General features: G+C 29.1%; 5 protein-coding genes across 6 annotated transcripts; 3 read left to right on the forward strand and 2 right to left on the reverse strand.

Moving 5' to 3' along the window:
• Positions 1 to 8,891: 8,891 nt before the first annotated feature.
• On the forward strand, positions 8,892 to 11,739 carry LOC145750560 (ciliary microtubule inner protein 2C-like). 2 transcript variants are annotated; one of them, XM_082566627.1, is made up of 5 exons: positions 8,892 to 9,039; positions 9,434 to 9,569; positions 9,930 to 10,070; positions 10,429 to 10,535; positions 10,705 to 10,972. In XM_082566627.1, exons 1-5 carry the CDS (start codon positions 8,966 to 8,968, stop codon positions 10,829 to 10,831), a joined length of 585 nt encoding a protein of 194 aa, XP_082422753.1. In that variant the 5' UTR covers positions 8,892 to 8,965; the 3' UTR covers positions 10,832 to 10,972. The 2 variants fall into 2 exon arrangements, with proteins under 2 accessions (XP_082422753.1, XP_082422752.1); XM_082566626.1 differs by lacking the exon at positions 10,705 to 10,972 and adding an exon at positions 11,319 to 11,739 and having other exon boundaries at positions 8,895 to 9,039.
• A 188-nt stretch (positions 11,740 to 11,927) lies between these two features.
• On the reverse strand, positions 11,928 to 16,446 carry LOC145750592 (protein fuzzy homolog). Its single transcript, XM_082566662.1, has 9 exons — positions 16,310 to 16,446; positions 15,868 to 15,996; positions 15,413 to 15,580; positions 14,967 to 15,059; positions 14,267 to 14,361; positions 13,770 to 13,898; positions 13,326 to 13,528; positions 12,707 to 12,955; positions 11,928 to 12,331 (listed from the first exon to the last, which is right to left on the reverse strand). The coding sequence occupies exons 1-9, from the start codon at positions 16,374 to 16,376 to the stop codon at positions 12,061 to 12,063; spliced, it is 1,404 nt and encodes a 467-aa protein (XP_082422788.1). The 5' UTR covers positions 16,377 to 16,446; the 3' UTR covers positions 11,928 to 12,060.
• Positions 16,400 to 18,039, reverse strand: LOC145750593 (SH3 domain-binding protein 5-like). The gene has a single exon (XM_082566663.1). It carries the CDS (start codon positions 17,937 to 17,939, stop codon positions 16,836 to 16,838), a length of 1,104 nt encoding a protein of 367 aa, XP_082422789.1. The 5' UTR covers positions 17,940 to 18,039; the 3' UTR covers positions 16,400 to 16,835.
• A 495-nt stretch (positions 18,040 to 18,534) lies between these two features.
• On the forward strand, positions 18,535 to 20,833 carry LOC145750606 (F-box only protein 42-like). Its single transcript, XM_082566677.1, has one exon. It carries the CDS (start codon positions 18,970 to 18,972, stop codon positions 20,110 to 20,112), a length of 1,143 nt encoding a protein of 380 aa, XP_082422803.1. The 5' UTR covers positions 18,535 to 18,969; the 3' UTR covers positions 20,113 to 20,833.
• A 181-nt stretch (positions 20,834 to 21,014) lies between these two features.
• Positions 21,015 to 23,610, forward strand: LOC145750393 (beta-1,3-galactosyltransferase 5-like). Its single transcript, XM_082566421.1, has 4 exons — positions 21,015 to 22,173; positions 22,271 to 22,521; positions 22,641 to 22,863; positions 22,932 to 23,610. Exons 1-4 carry the CDS (start codon positions 22,076 to 22,078, stop codon positions 23,494 to 23,496), a joined length of 1,137 nt encoding a protein of 378 aa, XP_082422547.1. The 5' UTR covers positions 21,015 to 22,075; the 3' UTR covers positions 23,497 to 23,610.
• Positions 23,611 to 24,105: the final 495 nt, after the last annotated feature.

Below are 24,105 nucleotides of genomic sequence, written 5' to 3' on the forward strand. Positions count from 1 at the left end.
AACTTATAAATATTTATTTTTAGAAATCGTAAAAGTTGATTTATCAGGAATTTATAACAAATTTGTGCGTCAAAGCGGGTGTTATAACGTTGGTTGTCGAAGTTTTTGATTTATTGTTTGGTTTGGTTTTATATATTTAAACAATCTGGTGTTAATTTTGCGTTTTTACTAATTAAGTGTGCAAAAATGGCATTTGAAATCTTTCTTTCAAGTTATAAATAAATCCAACCTATGATTTAATACACAAGTTCATTTAATCTCTTCTTTTAACAACTTGATTTAACTTTAAATCAGGAATATCAGGTTTTCAAATACCATTCTTATAAAAATAAATAAACACATACCTAAAACTAATTGCTTGGATTCGTGTATTAAGATTATCTTAAAAGTTAATTTAACAACACACTGCTTTTACTTAGATTGTAAAATTTTCTTGTTACTTTTATATTTATTTTGGAATTAAGGTATAAAAATAATATGGACTTCCTTGTTTGCGATATAGACGCCTAAATTAGTTTTACTTAAGTGTCAAGGGACTTTAAAATAGGTAAACTTTGATATATTTAGCTCAGTGCAAATGTTACTGTGGTTGGTATCAAGAAATCGTGATCCTTCTAACGCTATATTTTAAAACCTAGTGCGTTGCAGTACTGGTGCCTATTTTTGTCCAAGCGCTCTCCAAACCTTGTTGTACAACCAAGCCGTTGTTACCACAAAACCTTAAAGATCACACCCTCTTAAAACTTGAAAACTGATCCTACAGATAAGCTGGGCAGGGCCAGTTTAGAATATACAAACTAGATCACGATGCCGTAACTCACGTTCATTTAATCCGAGCTAATAATATGTGCAAGTGCGGCATTTATATCGACTTCGCAACTGTGCACGGACAAACCAATGTCACGTTTTTGAGTCGGTTCACTTAAGTTTGAGCACGCTTGTTTACCTGTTTTATTTATCTGACAAGGTTGTGAAAAGGTCCTTGCTTAACAACGTCAAAAAACATGAGATTTAAATATTTGAAATATTTTTGGTATTTTCGGAAAGTTGCAATATTGTTGATTTTATTTAATCGACATATTTAAGGGTTATGACATCCTTTAAAATACCAATCTGTCATGTTCTTTGTTATTTAGGATACAAAAATACCGCTTTAGATCGTGCAGTAGTGTACACCAGCTTTTATAAAGCGGTATCATAATCGTATTTAGGTTCTTTATAATACAAGTTCTAATTCCTATATCAACACAATTTGTGTTAATTGATCTGTTGATGGCAAAACTGGGAAATTTTGTGTGTTGTTAATATCCAAGTTGAACTTTAACATTATAGTAGTAGGCCTACATATAACATTTAACGGTTTAATTACATCCATTATATTAATGCATTCAATTAAATATATTACTGTTTATATGAGTAGACATTAATAAAATGTCTGTAATAATAACATTGACTTTAAAGTAATATAACTTGTCTCGTTTTCAAATTGAAAATAAACAAATAAAAAGCTAGACTGTCTGCAATTATGGTTGGTAAAATTTTCGTTTGTGACGATTTTATCACGTGACCAAATCTTCAAGGGTTAACGTTGATTTGTTGTTGTAACTCAGTTGTGTTTTTTCAAGATTTTTTGATATAAAAAAATAATTTTGAAACTTTTGTTTATTAATTGTGGGTAAATGAATATCAAAAATAAAATTTTGGCAGAATATATTTAGATCGGTCGATTATCGTTTATATCAAAAAAAATTTTGTTTTTTCTTTATTTAAAGTTGTGTATTGGTCTAATTATGGTGTTTTAAACAGATATTAGGAAATATTTACTAGGCCAAGTCTTATTATAATAGTAGATTTAACTTAACAAATGCACTAAAATTAAGAATTCGATATTTTTAAAGATTTTTGTTATAAATATTACGTTATTTTTAGCAATAAATAATGGATTTTTTGCAGCATTTTTGCACTATATTATTACACAACTTCTTGCAAAGATGCAATTAGTTTTCTACTTTGTAAATAACACGTGTTCAACTAAAATGCAGTTGGACTCACCTTTTTAATTTCACTTTCAGAAAACTTGTACAAAAATCTAAGTTATAATTAACACCTAGGATTACGAGGCAAAAATAGAACTGAACAAAGTAGGTAGCGGTTAAATTAGATGTTTTAAACTTGAGTTTTAACTTGATTGATGTCATAAAACTGTTACAACGCCTCTGCGTGGTATTTACCGACTTTAAAACTGATCTAAATCGAAGGTTGGACACTTTTACGCCCATTTTATTTTGATATTAACACTCCTTTACGCAGTAAGGGATTGGAAAGCGGTGAATTTAAAGTTTTTAGTTTCTGAAAATAGTTTTTTTAGGTTTAAACGTGGAAAATTTGGATCTTTATCTCTTAAAATTGTCTAAATTAGAGGAAGTCTTAAAAATTCTAAGTATTTTGGACATTTTTCATTTAGTATTTTGGTTGTTTTCAGATACCACTTTTATGACGTAATATATGGATAGTATGACGTCATTAATGTATGTTTTATGACATGTTGTTTTAGCAATTAATGTTTTTCGATAACTTAATTGAGTGACAACCCTTTTTTCTGTCACGAACCTTGAGCACATTTTTAAATTTTCGTGCCAGTTCGCTTTCGTTCGACATCGGCACCTACGTCATCACGGAACACGTGCGTACGTGAGTGAAAATAATTGTGACGTCACTGTCGTGTTTGTTTGCGTTTTCAATGTTCGAGGAAGGTAAAAAATATTGTTCCGCGGTTTTTAAATTGCCGTAAAATTTCTTGTTTACCCACATTTGGGTGAGAAATTTCTATTTTTACTTTCAATTGTAATCTGACAATGAAGTATTGTGGTTATGACAAATCAATATTTTACAATTGACAATTTGCAGTAGTAAATAACATCCGACAATGACTTATTGTGAGTTGATTGTTAAAAATAACGTAAACAATGCAACTTATTGTCCATTTAAATTTACTTGTTGACTGCATTGTATTTATACTAAACAACAATGACGAATTTAAACCGAATAAACCTGTTGAAATTGTATTTAAAAACAAGTTTCGGATAGTAGTTGTGTATTGGTGTGAAAAAACGAGTCATGATTTGTAAGAATTTGTTGCCTAAACCCGGGTTTTATAACCAAGAGTTAAATCTTAAACCTAATTCACACTTAAACTTTCCGAAGCTTACTTACCTACACAGTAAAGTTCTAATACTTTATATAATCCATTACTACAAGCTTAATCCTTGTGTTTTTACATATTCAAACCAAATAGGTATTATCCTTATTATAATAGAGCTTAATATGCGGTAAATATCAACTTTACTATGAAAAATTAAGGCTTGGGTTTGAGAAATGAATAAAAGACTAAATTTTAAAAATAAATATCGTGAAAATATTATGAGTTTGCCTCATTATAACTCCACCCTATTTAGAATCGGATTCCCTGCCCAATATTCGGTTACTTTCTCCGATAAAATAACTTGAGTTTGAACCGCATTGTTGAGATATCATTTAATTAAGGTTGTTTCCAATTCAGCCCAAATTTCTTCGTTCCTAATTTGGAATTTTTATTTAAACCATAATTTGTTTATTGTCTGTTATGTAAATTAAGTTAAATTTTGTATAAATGCATTGTCATTATGCCGTTGGAAGATTAACAGTTGATGTAGTTTTTGCTTGTCTACATTTCTTTATATTTTTAACAATTAATTGTTAGAAAAATACCAACTTTATATTTTAAATAAAGACAAAAAAGAGTCATTGAAAAACTAAATATTAAATTTTGATGTAAAATAAGGTAATTTAGGATCAACATTTTTATTTAAAACAAAAGGGGGTTTTCGCACATTGATAAAAGTAAATACTAAATACGATATACAATTAATATTACAACAATGCGACGGGAAAAAATGACAAAATCAAATTAATGATTTAAAACATGCCAAAAGTATTAATGTTTACATAAAGATTTTAAGTATATTATGGCATGGTCACCAAACCCAATTGTTATATTGATAACATAAAAACATTTTGCTTGTAAAAATTAAAGTTTATTCGTGATAGACAGAAAATTTATGAAAATATTGCTAATTAGCTAATCATGTGATGCTATCAACGGCCCTGTTTGTTTTTATATAACCGTAACGCTATCAGAACTTGGTAGTTTTCTAATTTTTGTCATTTAAGAAGCCTGTTATCTCGGGAAAGAACCAACTTGGAATAAGATTAAAGAAAGTTTTCAGAAATTCACCTAAATTCTAGCCTGCCAATACATGACATAGAAAAATACCAGAATTTTCACATTTTTCTTATATTTGTCCGTCTTCTATTTGCGTAGTTTTTATAGTAAATCTAATTTTAATAGAATTTTGTTATTGCCGCTTGGACCATAAACGTGCAAACGCAAAGTTACACCATGTTTGTTTATTATCAGTTCATCAGCGTTCGTAAGATTCTAGTTTTATGAATCAAATACGAACTATCTCGTGATAATGTCACGTGACTCACCTGACCGATTGTTTGATCATAAACCTCTGATTGTTAATTATGTTTTGCAGTTTGGGAGATTTTATTGCGAAACATTTTTCATGTTTGGGTAAATGATTAGATCTTAAAATTTACGATTTTTTTAATGATTTGAACTTTAATTTAACATTTTTAAACTGTTCGTAAAATAAGATTTTGACTTGTAATTTGAAAGCTGTTTAGAATGCGTCAAAATGTTGATTAAATCAAAAATAATAGAATTCCCCGAGTTATTACTAATTATGGTTATTACTCAAGGTGTTATTGCATGGCACCATTGGTTTTTAAATATTTTGCCGAACCAACTCGTATATTTATTTATGAATGGTTAAACTTTATGTCTACAACCTTAAAAACGAATTAATCATGATCATAAGTTGCCCAAAAAAGGAATTAAAACATTTTAAGTGGATTTTTTTTGTGTAAATTGAACCTGAATTAGTGGTTCAGTTGATTATAATAATAGGTAAATAAAACATCACCTATACAAGTGTATACAGGGTTGAATTAAAATCATAATTTAACGGGAATTTCCGAAATTTACATGTTTCAAGTTAGGTCAATTTCTGACAACCACCTTTCGATTATTAAGTGGTGCTCGCGTCGCGACAACATTCCTTATTGTTTGAGACAATGGGCTTAACAATTAAGCATTGTCGTTTACATCCGATATTACGAGAATTAAATTAATTAAAACTATTTTCAGACTTTTAATGAAGCGCTATTAACGCGTTATCTTTCGCCACTTGAATCAAGGTCAATTAATCAGACAAAAAGAAATTTTTAATTTTTTTATTTTCTTTGATTGTCTCAAAATTTTACGACATAACCCACGCGTTTTATGACGTCATAATTAGGTTTTATTGCATGGTTATTAGGTAGCCCCCGCAGAAATTAAGATCGCGGTTCGGTTAGTCACAAAAAGGAACATAAAAAGTGCGAAATTAATTGTAAAAAATCATGTTTTTATTGTCATTAAAATCTGTAATAACTCCTATGCCCTTAAGCTTAAAAACTACTGTTTTTACTTATGCAAAATGAATTAAAATTGCACAAAAATATGGTAAAAAGGGCAATTTATGAATAGTTATTTTTCCCTTTTAAAATACATGAAAAAAATTGTTTCAAATTTTAAATATTAATATTTTTTTTAAATTTTTTTTGAAACTGATCCACGTACACTTCAATCAAACACATATTTTGTTGTATGACGTCACAGAAGCGGTGTTTGTGAAGTCACAAAGTTGTTTAAAGTGGGATATGTGGTGTCGAATTAAAGTCAAAAACATGACAATTAAATGTTAGTTGAAGTCAGTTTGCGGTTAGAACTCTGATTTTCGTGTTTGGGTCGATTGCAACTGCTTTTTTAGTATTTTTTAAATTTTAATTCGAATTTTATGGCAGGAATTTTGTATTTTATTTAAAATGTTTAAAAATAGAAATTTTGTCATTTTTGTGTAATTGAGATTTTATGCAAATCTACAAAAGTCTGGAAGAAATTTTGGTCTATATTTATATAAATTTAACTTTTTACGTAAAAACCATTTAAAATTTTTTTAATTACATAACGAATTACAAATTTTTGTAATTTTTATTGGTTTTTGAATGACTATAAAAAATCCAGCATCTTATTAATATATTACGTCATAATGAGTCTGCATTCTTACCCAATAAATCACTATTGTGAGGTCAACCAAACACGTGGTTACAGTTAACCAGAATTTTTGTGTTTTCCGATAAATTCTGTAACTTTGTGACATTTAAAAGAATTTTAAGGGATGGTTGTTTAAATTATTTTGAATCTGGGAACGTGTGTTTTGTATACAAATATTAACATATAAAATTGGAGTTTAATATTTATCTGAAAACCAATTCGTCTACGTAAAATTTGAACTTATAACATTCTAAAATTAAGCTTTTTAAATATGTCATTGGTTTGTTGAATAATATCATTATATAATATGGTTGGTTGCATAAGCGTTTTGGTATTTTATTTATTTCTATTTATTTAAAGGCCCCCTTAGGAACAAAGTGACCTTTAAAATAAAATGTAAATTTTCGTCCGACAATGTCAATATTGTTGTATGTGAAGATTATTGGATTTTGTTAAAATTTAAAGATCTGTGGTTCGTTCAGCAGGTGACATTTGTAGCTCGAATTTAAATCAGGCCCTTAAGGCACATTAACATGTAAAAAATTTAGTATTTTGCATCAAAATAAAGAGTTCGTTTGGTATTTAATCTGTTGAAATATTGAAAACTTTGTCATTCTTTTATCATTACTAAATTTAATCTAAAAATTCCGTAAATTTTTGTGAAAAACTTTAAAAAAAATGATTTTTTGCTAATAAGTTTGTATGAAAACAAATAAATTGCGATTTAATATTTAAAATTAGCAAAAAATAATCTGTAAATTTTTTTTTAGAATTTTTTCATTCTATAAATATCATTTTTAATTCTGGAATATTCTAGTCCTAATATATTAAACGTGCAATTTTGCACGAAAATCATAAACTTCGGAAAAAAATTAAACTAAAAATGTAAAAATAAGGGTTTTGTTGCAAATAAAAATATATTTAATTTATTTTGTAATTTCTATTTTTAAAAAATAAAAACAAAAAGTTTAAAATAAATCTCAAAATTTTAAAGAACCTAAATCGCAATTTTAATGATATTTAAAAAATTTGCAGTTTATATATCTTATATGTAGGTTCATATATTACAGGTGCATTTTAACAAAATCTAATGAAATATCATGTTTTCCTAGTAATAACAGGTTAGGGGGAAATATAACTGCGCATTTCTTTAACTTTACATCCAAATATAGTCGCATATTTCTTATCATATTATCATAATATATTTAAGTGGTTATTTTCTTGCAAAATAGTTTAATCTTACCATCTTTACGTATATACTGCCATTCAAAATCGTTAAGTATATAGTATATGACACCCTTTTATAAGTAATGTGTTTACATACCGTTAATACTAACAAAATTAGTGAATTTCTGTAATTTTATTAATTAATTCAAGTGTAAATTTTTCATAATTTGTCAAAAATTCCCTTTAAATTATGAACTGCCCAGGTGTTCTATGACGTAATAATACAATTGAGTAAATAAGCAGTGTTGTTAAATTAAATAACCACAAAAAAGTTTTAAATTAAGAAGATTACAAGACAGCAAATAACAAAACAAGGTAATTTTGCGGATTTTTTTGCAGTAGCGTAGTTATAAAATATATATAAAGAAATTATATTAAGGTTAGCTTACGATCGCCACCAAACGCCAAATAAATTTAAAATAATATTTTTTTAGGTTTTTAAACGTGTAAAGTCGCTTAAATTGCAGACGAAATAGCAAAATTAATTGTTTTGTTTAATTATTTTAAGTTTTAACTTATTACGTGATTATTTTTTTATCAATTACTTATAATATAAAATTAACTGTTTATAAATTTTAAAAAATAGGAATTTAAAATGTAGTTAATTTTTTATTGCCAAATAATTAAATAATTGTTTAAATACTCGGTATATTGAAGAACCCTCTTTATTTGGTCACGTGACCACTCCAGCGTATTGTTCTCTTCGATTGTTGAGGTTCTATTGTGACGTAGCTTGTATTTATTATGACATCATAATAAGAATGTGCCAGGGTATGATATTTGACCGCTATTGTATGTAGGACGAATTAAATTTTCATTTTTTAATATTTTGCAACAAATTTGTTAAATTTAAAGTTAATTTTTAATGGAATTTAACACATTAAGTATATAGTGAATAGATTTATTGTTAAATAAATATTGGTTTAAGGTTCTGGTAGTTAGGATATAAACTTGCTAACAATATGAAATATTGAGAGTTTCGTGACATTTTTGCTTTAGTTTAAAACAAATAATTTAAGCTAAATTCCTCTGCTTATAAGTACATTCATTGTAAGCCAATAGTGGGGTTTTATAACATTATAGCAAGAGAATGATGTGTTATATATGCTAAAGTTTAAGTTGGTCTTTGAATTATAATATTTTAAAGAAATTGAAGGGTTTAAGGTTGTGTTATTGGCATTTATGTTGGTTTAAAGTTATCATAAAAGTGTTATAAATTTGTTTTTTTGTTATTATTAAGTAAGTGCGTGCATTTTAGTCCAAAAATATTCAAATTTTAAACACATTATTAAGGGTTTGTATTACTACTTTGTAGGTAGACCTTAATATACTGTTGTACAATAAACTTACATACTAAGTTTGAAACATATTTATTTGTACAGAAATAAGTCTATATTTAAAAGTTGAATGGTACATATGGCTGTACAATTAACGTCTTCTTACTGCTTTGTTGGCAAACCCAATAAATAAACAGGTTAAGTTAAAGTATTTATTTCCCTTACAGAATCAATCCTAGTATTAAGTTAAAGTGTAAATATGGCTTCCCGAAGCGCTGGAACGTTAATTACCACTCATAATGCAACTTATGTTCCCCCATCTATAATGCCTGGGTAAGTAAAGGCAATTTTCTTAGTTCTATTTTAAAGTGGAAATATGATGTTTTTAGACTAATTAGATTTTAAGGTTTAACATATTATTGGCCTTACAATATTACGAAAAACGAACACAAATTGCATTTTTTATTGTTTTTATATTTTATTGATGGTGTGCTGTTGTGACGTGTTTAAGCTACCTGTAAACACCAGACTTAAAGGTGAATAGTGTGGCTTTGCTGCAGATCGAACCCAAAACCGTTTGGCTCATAATCCTTATTATTTTTTTCCTAATATTTCAAAAATGCATGTCACAACAAAATATATAATAACTTTAACTACCTAAGTTAGGTTCTATAAATAACCAGTTTTCGTGTTATTGAGTAATATTTATAAAATTTTACTTTAACAGCTACCGCGGTTACGTCCCCAACCTAATGTACAAATACGGGGATAGTTACGGTAACGCCACGTTGAAATATTTCCAAGATTTCAGGTCAGCAACTCTTAATACAAGTCGATCTACTTATGCTAAGAAGGGTGGGGAGGTAAAATTACTTTTATTTATTATATTAATGTGTGTTTATAGTTTTATTCTTGATGTGGGAAGGTCGAATGCATGCCTTAAACATAGAATAACTTTGGACCTAGTCTTAAATTGTTTAAAAATCGCATTTTAATAACATTTGACTTTACAGCCTAAACATAGTGTAACAACATTTGACTACATTGCTTAAAATAGAGCATTATATAGTTTATCTTATTTTAAAAATCCAACTAACTTTACAGCCTAAACCTAGAGTAACGCTTTCCTTCGTAGCTTTAAGTTTCTTTTCATAAGTTTTTATATAGTTGACCTTTTTAACTATTACAGAGTGTGGTAATTTTAATTCTTTTTATATTTATAGTTTCCAACCATCTACACCTACAACCCATCACTAGTATTAGGAAACCGAACTCGAACCAGAGAGAAATATCGAACCACTCCAACCTGGACTCGTTTTAATTTGGATTACGATCGGTCTAAGGAACTTGAAAACTTGGACAAGGTTTTTGCATAATTGTTATTTTAATATTAATATGGGTTAAATAATTTTTTTTCAAAGTTATGTATAATTATTGTGGGAAGATCGACTTCACTATCTAAAGATATAGTAACATCTATTACCCGACCCAGTCTCGAGTTGTTAGTGGCAGTTTTGAATATTATAGATTATAATCGCCAGATATTAAAGCTGCTGATTAAGCGCTAGCTCAGCAGAAGTTCATACCGTTTATAGCGCCTTACTCAAAGGCGCTACAGCATGAGATCAGTGGGGATCGAACCCGGGACGTCAGCCTTTTTCAAGAATAAATCAAAATTTTAAACCCGAACATTTAAAATAACATAATATTTATTTTCTACAGATCTCCCAAGCCCACCGAGACTCGTACAGAGATAAGACTGGTATGGTGAAACGTCAAGATCATTTCGTTATTCCTGTCAAAGCTGAGGAAAGGTTTCTACCTGCTATGTAAGTTTTAGTGATTTTTATTTTTTCTAACATTTTTACGTGCTATAATTTGGATTTTATTTTATTATTTTTGTGTTTTTTTTTCATTTAAAGTTATTTTTATTTGATTTTTTGTTTAACTTTCTTTTTATTTTTGAATTTTATTTGTTTTGCTGTGACGTCATAATAGGCACTCGGCAAAACCGCGACCCGACCAACCATGGAAAATGGTGGACCCTCGTGCGCCACCTCGCGTCCGAAATCAAAAACATGTTTGTATGTTTTATAGGGAGGGGACCCACCCTTTGACTTATTAGGAGTAGATATCTTTATAACCAATTGATATGTAGATTTTTGTAACTTTTGAATAGTAGTATACTAACCAGATTATATTTTTATTGCGTTTTATAAATTGCTTTTATTCTCAGTAGATTTTTATTTTCTGTTTTTATAATAAACTTGGCATCAAAATGGGTTTTTGGATTTTTTGAGTTTTTTTTTGGTCTGATTTCTGAGTCCTTGAATGCTTGCTTGAGCATTTACAGCCAAAACGTTTTTAATACCAAGTTTTCTGTGAGTTGGTTTGAATTTTGAGTCTTAATTTTTTGTGAGTTTTTGAGGTAAATGGGTTTAAAGTTTTGAGTTTTGCGTTAATTTGTTTAAATAAAACAGTTTAAATTTACCAGTTTTTAGTAAGTTATTAACAAAAAATTTTGTGTTTTTTGAACCGTATAGTAAAGTATAAAACAGTCAAATTATGACGTCATAATAAGTTATCGATGTCGTAATTTTTACGTATTTTAGAACGTTAGAACCATCACGACTTGCCCGCTCTGCTGACGTAGACGTTAGTGACGTCACAGACCCCCAAACGCGATTAACTTTCATGCGTCAGAGGTTCGACGGAAACTCTTGTGTTAGGGATAGAGCGATGAGAGATGTTCATTTCGAAACTCGATAAAAAAAACTTTTTGATGAGTTTTTTGTATAAAGTTGTTATTAGATAAATTTCATCGCTAAGAAGTTGTAATTTTATTGTATATAAGTTAAGGAATAAACACCTAAATATTTAAAATCTAGTCTAAATTTTCCAATTTCATTGCCCAAAATACAACTGCACTTAAATGTATTTTTTTTTTGTAAAAATAGGGATTTTATCGCATTTAGTTAAGGATTAGGGGCTTAATATTGAAATTCTTGTCTAAATATATTTTTTCACTTATATTCCATTTTTTATATTTATTTAAGAAATTTTGGTATTTAGTTAAGGAGCGGTTAAAATCTTTTTTTATTTATATTTTATTTTCAGTATTAATTCAGTATTAATCTTACTATTTAAGTATAAGAACACAAAAAAAAGGTCTTATAAAAATAGATTTTATTAATATAAACTACAAAACATACAAACGTGTTGCTAACTATTTTGAATATTAAACATTAACATAATATATGAACTAATACAAAAATACATATATAGCATCAAAAGTATCAAAAATTAAATTATTTAGAAAAATATATGAAATAGCAAAAGTTAAATGACAATAGATTACATGAGCCCATCTTTTAAAATTGCATTAAAAGTTCTTTCAGTTAAATTTTCCATTGAAAAAGTTGGCACATTATTAGAATAAATGACAAACATTTGATATTGTGACCTCACAAGAGCAAAACATTTGTAACTCTCTAAACATCTGTAATGAGATAAACAAGTTGTTCCGGGTATATCAGAGTGGATGCTGTCTGGTATAGGGTTGTCTGATTCTGTTAAAGGGTTGTCTGGGTCTTTTGGTAGAGATATAGAAGTACCTACAGTCATTCTGTAAAAAAAATTAAAAGTTATTTTTATTATTTTTTTACCCATTGTATTAAAAGGGGGTTACTTGTTCAGTTTTTGTTGTGTGTTTAAAATTTTAATACCACTGATTGATAGCCCGCCCTAAAAATACATTTTAATTGTTGTAATATGGTTGCAACTTTCAACCCATATTTGCCAGCAATAATTTACCTGCGCACCGATAATGACAGTTTTATTTATTATGTAGGCCAATTAATCAGACATACATATATACATTGCCTACCAAGCTTTATTATATACAGATTTAAACTATGTTTTATCATTTAGTTTTGGAAATTCGGTCAAATTACATTACACGTAGCCATAAAATATAAACCTAAAACATTCAAAAACTCACTTATAAAACTGCACCAGTTTTTCATGTATCCAAGCCTTATTATACTTCACCCCACTCTTCTTTTGTTTCCTTCTACCCAGTGTATCATCATTACTAGAAGTTGGACATAAATGAGATAAACATTTACTGTTATCTGTATCTACCAGTAGTAAACCTAACAATCCACTTGGTAATGAATGTTTTATTTCTTCGGGTAGGTTATCACTCTGATGACATTTTTGAAGGGTTGTAATACCTGAGCCCCAAAAACTAAAAATAATATGTTTGTAAGAAATTGAATAACAGTCTCAACTTAAAAAATCAGCCTATTCGTTCTTATATGGCAAACATTAAAGTGCTATATTAAAGAGTTTTGCAATTATGTAAGTGATGTTTATAGCATGTTAGTATGGTTGACACTGAATCATAAAATGCCTTTAAAACCTTTAAAAAGTGTCTGTGGTACTTACAGTTTAATTTTCAAAAAATATTGGAAAATTGTCGATACCAAAAATCAGGTTACCATATTTTTTTGTGTGACGTAGAAAGTTTTAAGTTAGCGTAGTAAATATGGAGGTAAATGCTAGGGCTGTGTTAAATTTTATCCAGAAAGGCAAAAATTTAAATATTTCCTTCTCACCTTTGGATTAACTTATCCTGTACATGGGTAAGAGAGGGTTCGGGGCCACATAAAACACAAACCCTTAACCCACCGCCCAGTTTACCCCCAGTGTTAGATAGAAGGGTGAATACTAGCAACCGGTGGGGTATATTGGGGCTACTATGGGGTAAATAAATGGGAATATCACTCGATGTTATAGAGCTCGGAAGAATGTTGATTAACTGAAAAAAAAAAGTTATTTTTTATTTTTTTATATCACCTTAAGGTGATAGGTTTTTGATATTTTTTATCGGGTGAGGGTGTGCGGTTTGGGACGTGTCTTTGTAAACCTTGGGCTCAAGGACTAATAGTGTGGCTTGGTGTGGCTCGCACCTGAAACCTTTCGGCCTGTAGTCTGCTGCTATGACCAGTTCACCACACTGCCGAACTTTTCTTATTTAATTCTGTAAATCAGAAACTTACCCTTCCAATCAGTGCCATCTCCTGGCCAGTTAGCATCCACCATTTCTCCGTTGCACAAACTATCTTTCCATCTAAACATAAACACCCATAAGTGCTGTCTGCTGCTTCAACAAATGCATCCAAGTGGGCCTGTAATAAACGGTTGCTGTTACTTTCTTGGGAATATAAAAAAAATGGAAACCTTACACAGCTTAAAAAAAGAGTGTTTTTTTAAACGGGGCAGTAACGTCCTGTGCTTTATAAATTAGGTGGTTTTCAACTTAATCACATGTGTTATGTCCTTAAACTAAATTTTTCTTAAAAGAGCAATTGTTTCTAAAGATTTCTAAAATCCTAATTCGACTAATTTGTTTAAAAATTTCATATTTTTTAGAGACAACTTCGAAATGTTAGATCTGAGTAAAGAAAATATAGAAGAAATAAGTCAAGCATAGAAAGTGCAGCATTAAGTTATTATTTATAAAAACTTTATAAAATAAACAAAATAAAATAGTTACCAGCAGTAGTTTAGATTCAGAATTGACAAGAAAATCAGCACAATGAGTTATATCGCCAAAATTTGAGAATAAATCGACCGATTTACTAACTTGAGCTTTAATATAAACAAACATGTTAACGTACATTTAGTTATTACACAAACAAACATTGCTTTTGGTATTGACATATAGTTATGATATGACAAATTATAATAACAATACATAAGGTTTTATATCTATATTCTGCCAATTAAAAATATTTTTATATGACATCATAAATGATATGATTAATTGTTGTATACTAAGGTGGGACAAGTTAGAAATGTTAATTACATGCCATTAACATAATGAACAGCTATATTGCATGTAAAGCCCTAATTAAAACACCTAAGCGTTTAAAAATGACGCATACATTGCCTGAATATTAATTTATATAACATGATTGACTTTAGAACAAAGTTTAAAGGTTAATAAAGTCATGAAAAATAAATCAAATGCCTACGTTGAATCATCAATTTTTAAAAGCTTCACTAAATACGGCATTTCAAATAGAACTTAATTGACATAAAAAAGTTCAAAATATTCTTTATAATTATTTTTAAACAAGTATATAGTTTCATACAAATTTAAACATGTTTGTTAATCATTTTACACTTAATTGAAAACATTGAAAAAACACATGGTTTATGCTTTTTAAAAAGAGTAACTTAACTTAAATTACCTGTGTCAAGAAAGCTATCAATTAATTTGTAACAAGATCTTAAGTCACGTTTTAATCTATTTGTGTTCTGTGCTTTTGTAACTTCATCTAAACCTGCAATTATAACATGACATTTAAAATTAAAGTATTTATAGGTATAGTCATAAATGTCAAATTCATGGGTTTAGAAAAATGATTTAAACATTTTAAAATGCCATTTGAATATAGGCATACACTATTTATACTTAATTAGTAATACCAGTCAATGCATTTTAATTGTTGTGATATGGTTGCAACTCTTAACTAATATTTGCCCATAATAACTCACCCAGGCATCACAAACAGCAGTTTTATTTATTTTAAAGGCCAATAAATTAGATATACATACATATCTATTTTGTTTAGTAGCCTATCTCTATTTTATGGGGATATTAAAACTTTATTGTTATTTTATGTTTTTTATTCACCTGTCAGCAACACCAGACTGTGAAACACATTATCCAGCAATCTAAGTAAATGTAAGTCACTGACAGTTGAAGTTATATTTCTACTTGGTTGTTCTGATTCAGTTATTTTATTTTCTTTGTTCTTTTCACGATCTGGGGTTGGAGCTATTGCTATAAGGACTATGCTGTCTGAAAATCATAAATAATGTAAAAGGTTCAACATGCGTTAGTTATACTGTAGTGAAATTATTTTTTTATATTGTTGCACCCTTAAGTAAGGTGCTATAAACTCCTGCTGAGCCAATACTTGTTAACCAGCATAATTTTCAAGCAATTATAATCTATGATATCCCAACTGCCAAAGTCAACTCAAGACTTGGTCGGGGTAACTGATGTTACTCAATGTTAAGGTAGTGAAGTTGGCCCTCAAAAATTAAGCATGAATAAATATGAAAAGTAGATTTAAAATATGTTACCTTGATAAAGTTTCCACACAACCCAGTAATCCTCAGTAAATGTTGACATCAGTGAAACATCCCTGTTTAAACCAAACATGTGAACGCCATATAAAGATCCAATGACTGGGAAGGGAAGAGGGTTGCAACCTTAATATTAGAAAATAACAACTTTATTTTTATACCTTATATAGTTAAAAGCAATTTTTTATAAATTTATAAGGCAAATAATGTGATTTTATTTATAGCAGTTGATAGCCCATAAAACAACAATTCTATTTATTTTGAAGGCCTATAAATTCTACATACATCTATATGTATATATATTTATTATCCATTAGGTTTTATTATATATTTATACATAGATTTTTCACCATCATTTCAACAAGCCAACAGTTAGATTTTTTGAATTTTAAAAACAAATTTTTTATTTAATTATGATTTTAAATTAGAAGCATCTCACCAGTTTTAGTTCTAGTTAAAAGTGGAATTCCTCCGTTTGCTGTAACACACAAAATATGCTCAGCCATTCTTAAACCTATTTACAACAAACCTAAAAGAAAATCAACATAAAAAATAATTTCTTTGGGCAAAGTATATAGCTTCCACTTTATTAACAAAGTTAAATTTTTTACAAAAATAAAAATATTTTGAACTAGGTTTTTTAGGTTTAATTAATAAAATAAATCGATAGCAAAATAGTTCAAAAGGTAAAATAGCAATAGTTTAGGTTTAAAAACACCAGCCTTTATAATGGGGGCAACATAATATATATTCAGCAAATTAACATAAATATAAGTAACACTGTGTACCTAAGTTCTGCAGTAAATTATAAACATAGTATTCCAATGCCACATTGGCATTATTATTTACTATAATATCAGTATATACATATAAAACACACAGTTCAGTTACTATTAGGCAGTACAACCTAAAATATATCTAAAAATTTAAACTAATAACACTGTTGTACTAAAGATTTTATTTAACTAATGAGTTATCACTAGAGGCTTGGAATTTTCTTCTTTGTTTTCATTTTGTTGTCGAGTCAATGTTTTGGGATCTTCGATATTTTGTCCTTTGTGAGTTAATTCAGTTTGGTTAACATCATTCTCTTTTTCAATTTTATGTTTATCTTGGTTTTCATTTTGTTGTACTGTCATCGGTTTAGAGTCTTCTTTATTTTGTTGTTCATGACTTAATTCAGTTTGTTTAACAGCGATTTCTTCTTCAGTTTTATTATTATCTTGGTTTTTATTTTGTTGTACTGTCATCGGTTTAGGATCTTCTTTATTCTGTTCTTCGTGACTTAATTCAGTTTGTTTAGCCTCGTTTTCTGCACCAACTCCTGCCCCTCTAACCCCCAGTTCTTTAATTTTCCTTGCTTCATGAATTGAGTTACTTATATCTTCCAAACTCCGAAGTGCTTGTGCATACTCAAGTTTAGTTTTACTTAACTCAACATCAAGTTTACGGACACTTTCACTCAGGTCTTGAAGTCTTTTTTGGCTTTGCTCTTTAACATTGAAATAAGGCCGAGATTTGTTAATACTGGATTTATATTTGCGCTCCAATTTTGTAACTTCTTTTTCGCAATTCTTGAATATTTCAGCGCATTTTAGGTGCTCGATCTCACTGTTGTTTTTTGACACTTCTGCTTCATTTACTTTTAAAGTTGCTTGGTTAAGCATTTCAGGCCAAGCGGATTCTAGATGATTACTGTCCATTAACATGCCTTGTTCGGCAACGTTGACCATTTCTCGTGCTGCAGTATGCATACTTACTGCTCTTTCAAAATTAGCTGCTGCACATTGTGTATCATATAATGCTTCTTTTGCTTTACGCTTTGCTTCATGATAGGGTCTAGCTTTCGTTACACAATCACCTAAAGTTTTAGAAAAATGGTTAAGTTGCTGAGTTGATTCAGCCAGCGCTGTTCTATAAAGATCGTGCTTTTCCCTTATTTGGTTCTCAAGTTGGTTTATTAAATTACTCGTTGAATTTAGACATTCCAATTCATCTTTAATTCTTGGGTCAATTATTCCACAAACAGGTACTGGGCTAACAGGCCCCACGTTAGAATTTTGATTCATTTTGACGGGTATAAAATATTCACCATTTAAACATTGCAACTTTAATTCATTTTGTCAACTAGAATGTATATATTTCACCCTAATATAAAACAAAATGGTATGTTAAAGGGTAACAGAATTTAAACAGTAAACTATAACTTAATGCCAAACAAATCTAAAATAATATTTAAAAGATGTTAGCCTTTTTTGGTTAACTAACAGGAACTCTCATAATCAAAAATTAACATTTAATTATTTTTAATTCATTCGGTCATTTACTCATAATCTATCAGTCTACTTGTCTGCTTTAATTAATAATTGTTCGTTCGTAATGAGAAGGTCAATGCCTAACAATATCATTAGTTATAATTTCCTTAAAAAATAATAACATGTAAGATAATTAAAAACTACGTAATATACTTTCAATCCTATACCAAGTACGTATTGTTTTTTTACTCAAAAATCGTTGACGTATAACTTCGCTTTTTATTTAAAACATTACGTCACACAAGCGCTAACTACGTCATAAAAAAGGAAAAAAAATTCAAGCGTGCCTACTTATAAGTAAAAGACAATAATATTAAGTTATTCGTCTTAATTATAGCATAGAGTTAACACGAAAATTTAGGTAAGAAATCTAAACTCTGAAGTTTTATGATCTTCAATGTAAACAAAATAAATATTTACGTTGTGACGAACGCTAACCAGTGTTCCCAGTTAGTTAGCCAGCTTATTTATTTATCCTCAAACAAGTTTTAAAATTTGCAAGAATGAAAACTGCATTTAAAATTGGTGCCATTGATAGCTTGACATTCTAGATTTCATTGTGTTATAATTTAAAGTTACTAGTTTTATTATTTATTCCCATATAAGCAATTTATCCCCATATAAGCAGTACAAAAATGCAGCAGCTGTTTGCAAGCGTTGGAATAATATCATAACCTATTTAAGTCAAAAAAATTCAGCAAAATTTAAGCACAATTGCAAACAGGGTAATATTGAATGGTACCAAGTTGATTTTGGGACCCAAGTTACAAATGTTACCTCAAGAATGGGTGAATCAATGTGTTATAATGACCACAGTCGTTCTATTTATATATTTGGAGGTCGTTCTTTAAATAATGCACACACTGGATTCAATGACCTTGTAAGACTTGATATGGACACGTTAAAATGGCACAGACCATTAATTAAAGGTAATTTTATGGTCCCCAAATTTGGCTGTGCCTTTCAGAGTTATAAAAATTACTTGTTGATATTTGGGGGCTCTTCTCTGCCACCTACCAACACTTTAGGCCGAGGCAGAGCTGAATTTAACAATGATTTACACATCTACAACACAACTACTGGGCTATTAAATCATAAGTGTTTCTTACAACAAGACTGTCCACCTGAATTGTACATGCCAACTACTTGTGTTATGCAGGACGACTTGGACCCAAAAAACGATATAATGGTGTTGTATGGGGGCAGGAAAAAGCTAGGGTCAAAAAATGTTAATAGTAAAGATCTTTGGTGCTTAAATTTGTATACATTTACGTGGGAAAAACAGGTTTTGGTCGGCGATCCATCACCGCTTACTTTTAACGGAACTGCTAAAAGAATTATGGTTAAATTTGAGCATAGTGTATATACATCCGCTATATTTGTATTAAGTCAAACTCCTAAAATAAACAAAGGTTGGTTGTTACTTAAAACAGGGTATTCTGAATGGACTTGGCAGTTGTTAACGTTTGCAAATAAACTAGATAATTTTGATCGTTATTTTCAGTCTATGTTTACATTTAACGACGTGCCTTACATTCTAATTGGCAACACTTTGGTTTTATTTAGTTTATGTTATGATGCTATGCATATGCCACCTTTAGACAATGCTGCACCAATACAGACCTTATATGCACATAAAGATAATAAAAAACTTATAAATTCAAGCCCAAAAATGTGCAAAAAATCAAAAAATTTAACATTAAACAACACAAACTCATCGCCACTTTATATGTATATGTTAGATTTAAGTAATATTGAAAGAAATGGGGAACTAAAATGGGTGAACCAAATGGATCCAACTAATAATACGTTGATGTCTAATTTCTTGGTTAAAAATGTGCCAAAAAGACTTAAAGTTGTGCTGGGTAGAAATGAAATTATTTTGCTTGGGTCTGAAAGTAATATGCCGATGTATTTTATAAAATAGGTGTCTTTTTTATACTCAAATTTGTCAAATATACTTGCCTTTTTTATCAGCATTGTAATGTATAGCATATTTTTTTTGTCATATTTATAATTTTGAATCCCCAAAAAATTAAATTTTATATGCTGTAATTTTTTACTGTAAAAAATTTTGTTTTAATTATTATCAGTTGCTCAAAATGTTTTGCTATAAATTAAATTGATTAAAGATGTGTTGTTACTTGATGACGTTTTGTTTTTATGACGTAATTATTGCCCCTTTGAACTTTCAAAGGTGAAGTAAATTATATGAAAATATGCGAAGTCATTAGATCGGCAATTTAAAAACATTTGATATTTTTATTAAAAACTAAATATTAAAACAATATTACGCCATTGAAAATTAAAAAACTTTTTTTAACACCTATTCACGCAAAATACAAATCAACAAACCGTATAATAATTTTTTTTTTTGGTTTTTCGCGCATTGATAGAAGTAAATAATAAATACGATATACAATTAATATTACAACAATGCGACGGGAAAAAATGACAAAATCAATTTAATGATTTAAAACATGCCAAAAGTATTAATGTTTACGTAAAAATACATAAAGATAATAAAATTGACCGCAAAATAATAATTAAAAAACTGTGAAATACTGGATATTGGATATTAAATAATAAAACTTAACATTTTTATTAGTTCTACTAGTAGTCACATTTTTACTAGCAGTCGAGATCAAACGCTCGTGAAAGCGAGTTCCGGGAATTCCGGCGTTAATTACATCCCGGGACAATTGTGAAATTTAATCCTTTCTTTTTTAAATCACTTGATAGTTTTTAGCTTGAATTGAGTTTATAGCTTAAATTGAAAAAAACTAGAAAATTCTGAAATCAATAATATTTAAATACGAATTGCTTGTTTAGAAAGTTTAGCAACAATTTCTTAGCTTAAGTTGCCTTTCTTTATATACAGGGTAATTAGAAGTAAAACTTGCTAATCTAGTAGTCAATGCTTATATTTTGTTTATATAAAATATATTTGAAAATGAGTTAGCTTATTAAATTGGAAAAATAACAATATGGCGGTTTGTAATTTTTTATGTTAGTTTTATTTCATATTTTTTCACCTGATACGATGCCAAATTTGGGTTTAAATTTTATTTTCTAATACATTAAATGTTAATGTAGCTCGAAAACGCCTCCATTAAATATTTGTTGACAAAGCTTCTATAAACGTAACCCCTAATCAATTTTAATACCATTATGCTTATCCATGCGTTACATACGCAAAATTATACCAATTCACTTTGGCTATAGGCTTATAAAAAAAAATTGTAAAGATTTTATAGTTAAGCGAAAACAGTTTTCCAGTTACTCAGTTTTTACTGGAATAGACAGGATTTAAAAATATTATTTGTAGCTATTTCTAAACAATAGAAGGCACAAAATTGCGTGGTATCAAGTATACAATTAATTCTGTGTATTATAACTTTGTCATTCTTAATCTACTCGTTTATAAAAATAAACCAATATTACGTCATAGTGAAACACAACGACGCTACTTGTTATATTATCATTCAACGTTATATAACATTACATACAGGGATACCAACAGGCAATTTGTAGAATAATATTTTGTGAAGATACAGTTCGTTTATATTCAATAGAAATCATTTAAAATTATTCGAAGTCATTAATTTTTTATAAGTCACTTATTAATAAACAAGTTAACATTTTTTTAGGTTACTAATTAGATAGTAAACACAATAACATATTGGAATGCATGACATATGTATGTGCTTAATATATCACGAGCTTAAAAGTAAATACACTGAGTTATAAGTTGCAGAAAACAATGTTGAATTGAAAACAGTTGATTTTAAATATTAAAAAAGAATGAGGTGGTATTTGTGGTTACTTTGTAATTGTAAGTCGCCTTTCTGTTAAGCTTAAAATTAGAAAACAATATTTTGTTAGTTAAAATGAATCGAAAAGCAGTTTTATTGGGAGTTATAAGTGGTTTGTTTTTACTTATTTTAACAATTCAACTTCACCTAACAAAGCAACTTAAAGTTAAAAGGTATTTGTGAAACTTATTTTGTATAAATATTTAATTTTTTGGCAAATTATTTTGTGTTTTAATTTAAAAACTAAAAAGTATTTATTAAATTTTTAAGAGAATTTAAGCCAAATGATGACATCATTGCTTACGTCACGCCAAATACTAAAGACGACATATCTAAAAACCTGATGCAAGGAACTAAGAACATCAAGTCAACTAAAAATCACGGGGACGTCATGCTCAAAGTAAGTGACGTCACGTCTACCATGGGTGACGTCAACGATTACGTCATGCCTAGGATTGTTTATTTAAAAGAACCAGATTTGGATTTTGAAGTCGCTTCGAACGATTGTCTTAAATCTAAAAGTAAGAAAACTAAAAAGATGACGTAACTGCCTATATGACATAACTGCTTTTATGACGTAACTGACTATATGACGTAACTGCCTATATGACGTCATAGTTTTTAAAAAGAGTTTTTTTAGGTGTTTCTTGGCAGATGGTTTTCTTCATAAAATCTGCTGCTGGAAACTACATGAGAAGGGAATTACTTCGCCGCACGTGGGCGTCCTTGAGTTACTTGGAAGGCGCCAAATTTTATACAATTTTCGTTGTTGGTAATCCGCCTGGTGGCAATAAAGGGCTGCTTAACGAAGAGAGCGAAAGATACAAAGATATTTTACAATTTGATGGACCTGACGATTATAAGTAAATCTTAAATAAAATTAAGACAACATTTTTTGTTTTTTTTTAAACATTTTTTTTTACTTTTAAAGGAACGTGGTCCTGAAAACGTTGGCGGGAATGCAGTGGTCAAGTTCCCGCCTTCCTTCCTCGATTTTTTACTCATCTGGAGACGACGACTTTCTTGTTAATATTTCGCTTCTTAAACAACTTGTCGATCAAAATATAAGCATGACAAAGAAAAATGACTGGCCGGAGTTTCCTATTATTTGCACTTATAAAAAATTAACTGGGGAATTCCCAGTAAGAGCTAAAGGTTACAAGTCTACAATTTCTAAAGATATTTACAAGTGGCCAAAATATCCTAAAACTTGTTTAGGTGGTTTATATACAACCAGTGTTAGTATTATTAAACAATTGTTCCAAATCGCTAGAACGACTAAACCACTTGCGGTTGATGACGTATGGGTGACCGGGATATTACGTCATAAGATTGGAATGCCAGATGAAATGGTAGTAGAGCATAAGTTAAATATAGCAACTCATTATAAAGGTTTCGCTGAAAAAGAAAGTGATTTACATCGAGGGTTTATGACGAAAGAATGGGAACCTATTTTTGATTCTTTTCGTAGCAAATCACTTTGTTTAAAGTTTTAACAAATAAATGATAATTCTTTTTATTTTATTGTTTTAATTTAATATTTTTGGTAATCATTGAATTCAATTACTTATACTTTTTTTAGTTTTGCACAATAAACGTTTTACTTCGGGGCAAAACTTGTCTTTTTTATATTCTCTTTAGCTCTAAACTAATTGAAATATTTATTTGTATTTTAATACTATTAACCTTAGCGTTTTTATAGACTTGTGTGTGTTTTGCAGTGTAAAGTTGTACAATTTTAGGATATTATTGACTTTATGACATTACCCCAACCCCAGTCCCAAGTTTAAAATAATATTGACCTCATGATATAACCCCAACCCATTCTCAAGTTGTACAAGTTTAAGATATTATTAACTTCATGATATTACTTCAACCCAGTCTCAAGTTGTACAAGTTTAAGATATTATTGACCTCATGATATCACCCCAACCCAATCTCAAGTTGTACAAGTTCAAGTTATTATTGACCTTATAATATTACCCCAACCCAGTCTCAAGTTGTACAAGTTTAAGATATTATTGACCTTATAATATTACCCCAACCCAGTCTCAAGTTGTACAAGTTTAAGATATTATTGATCTTATGATATAACCCCAACCCAG

The sequence above is a fragment of the Corella eumyota genome, chromosome 4, assembly GCF_963082875.1.
Source record: "Corella eumyota chromosome 4, kaCorEumy4.1, whole genome shotgun sequence".
NCBI lineage: Eukaryota > Metazoa > Chordata > Ascidiacea > Phlebobranchia > Corellidae > Corella > Corella eumyota.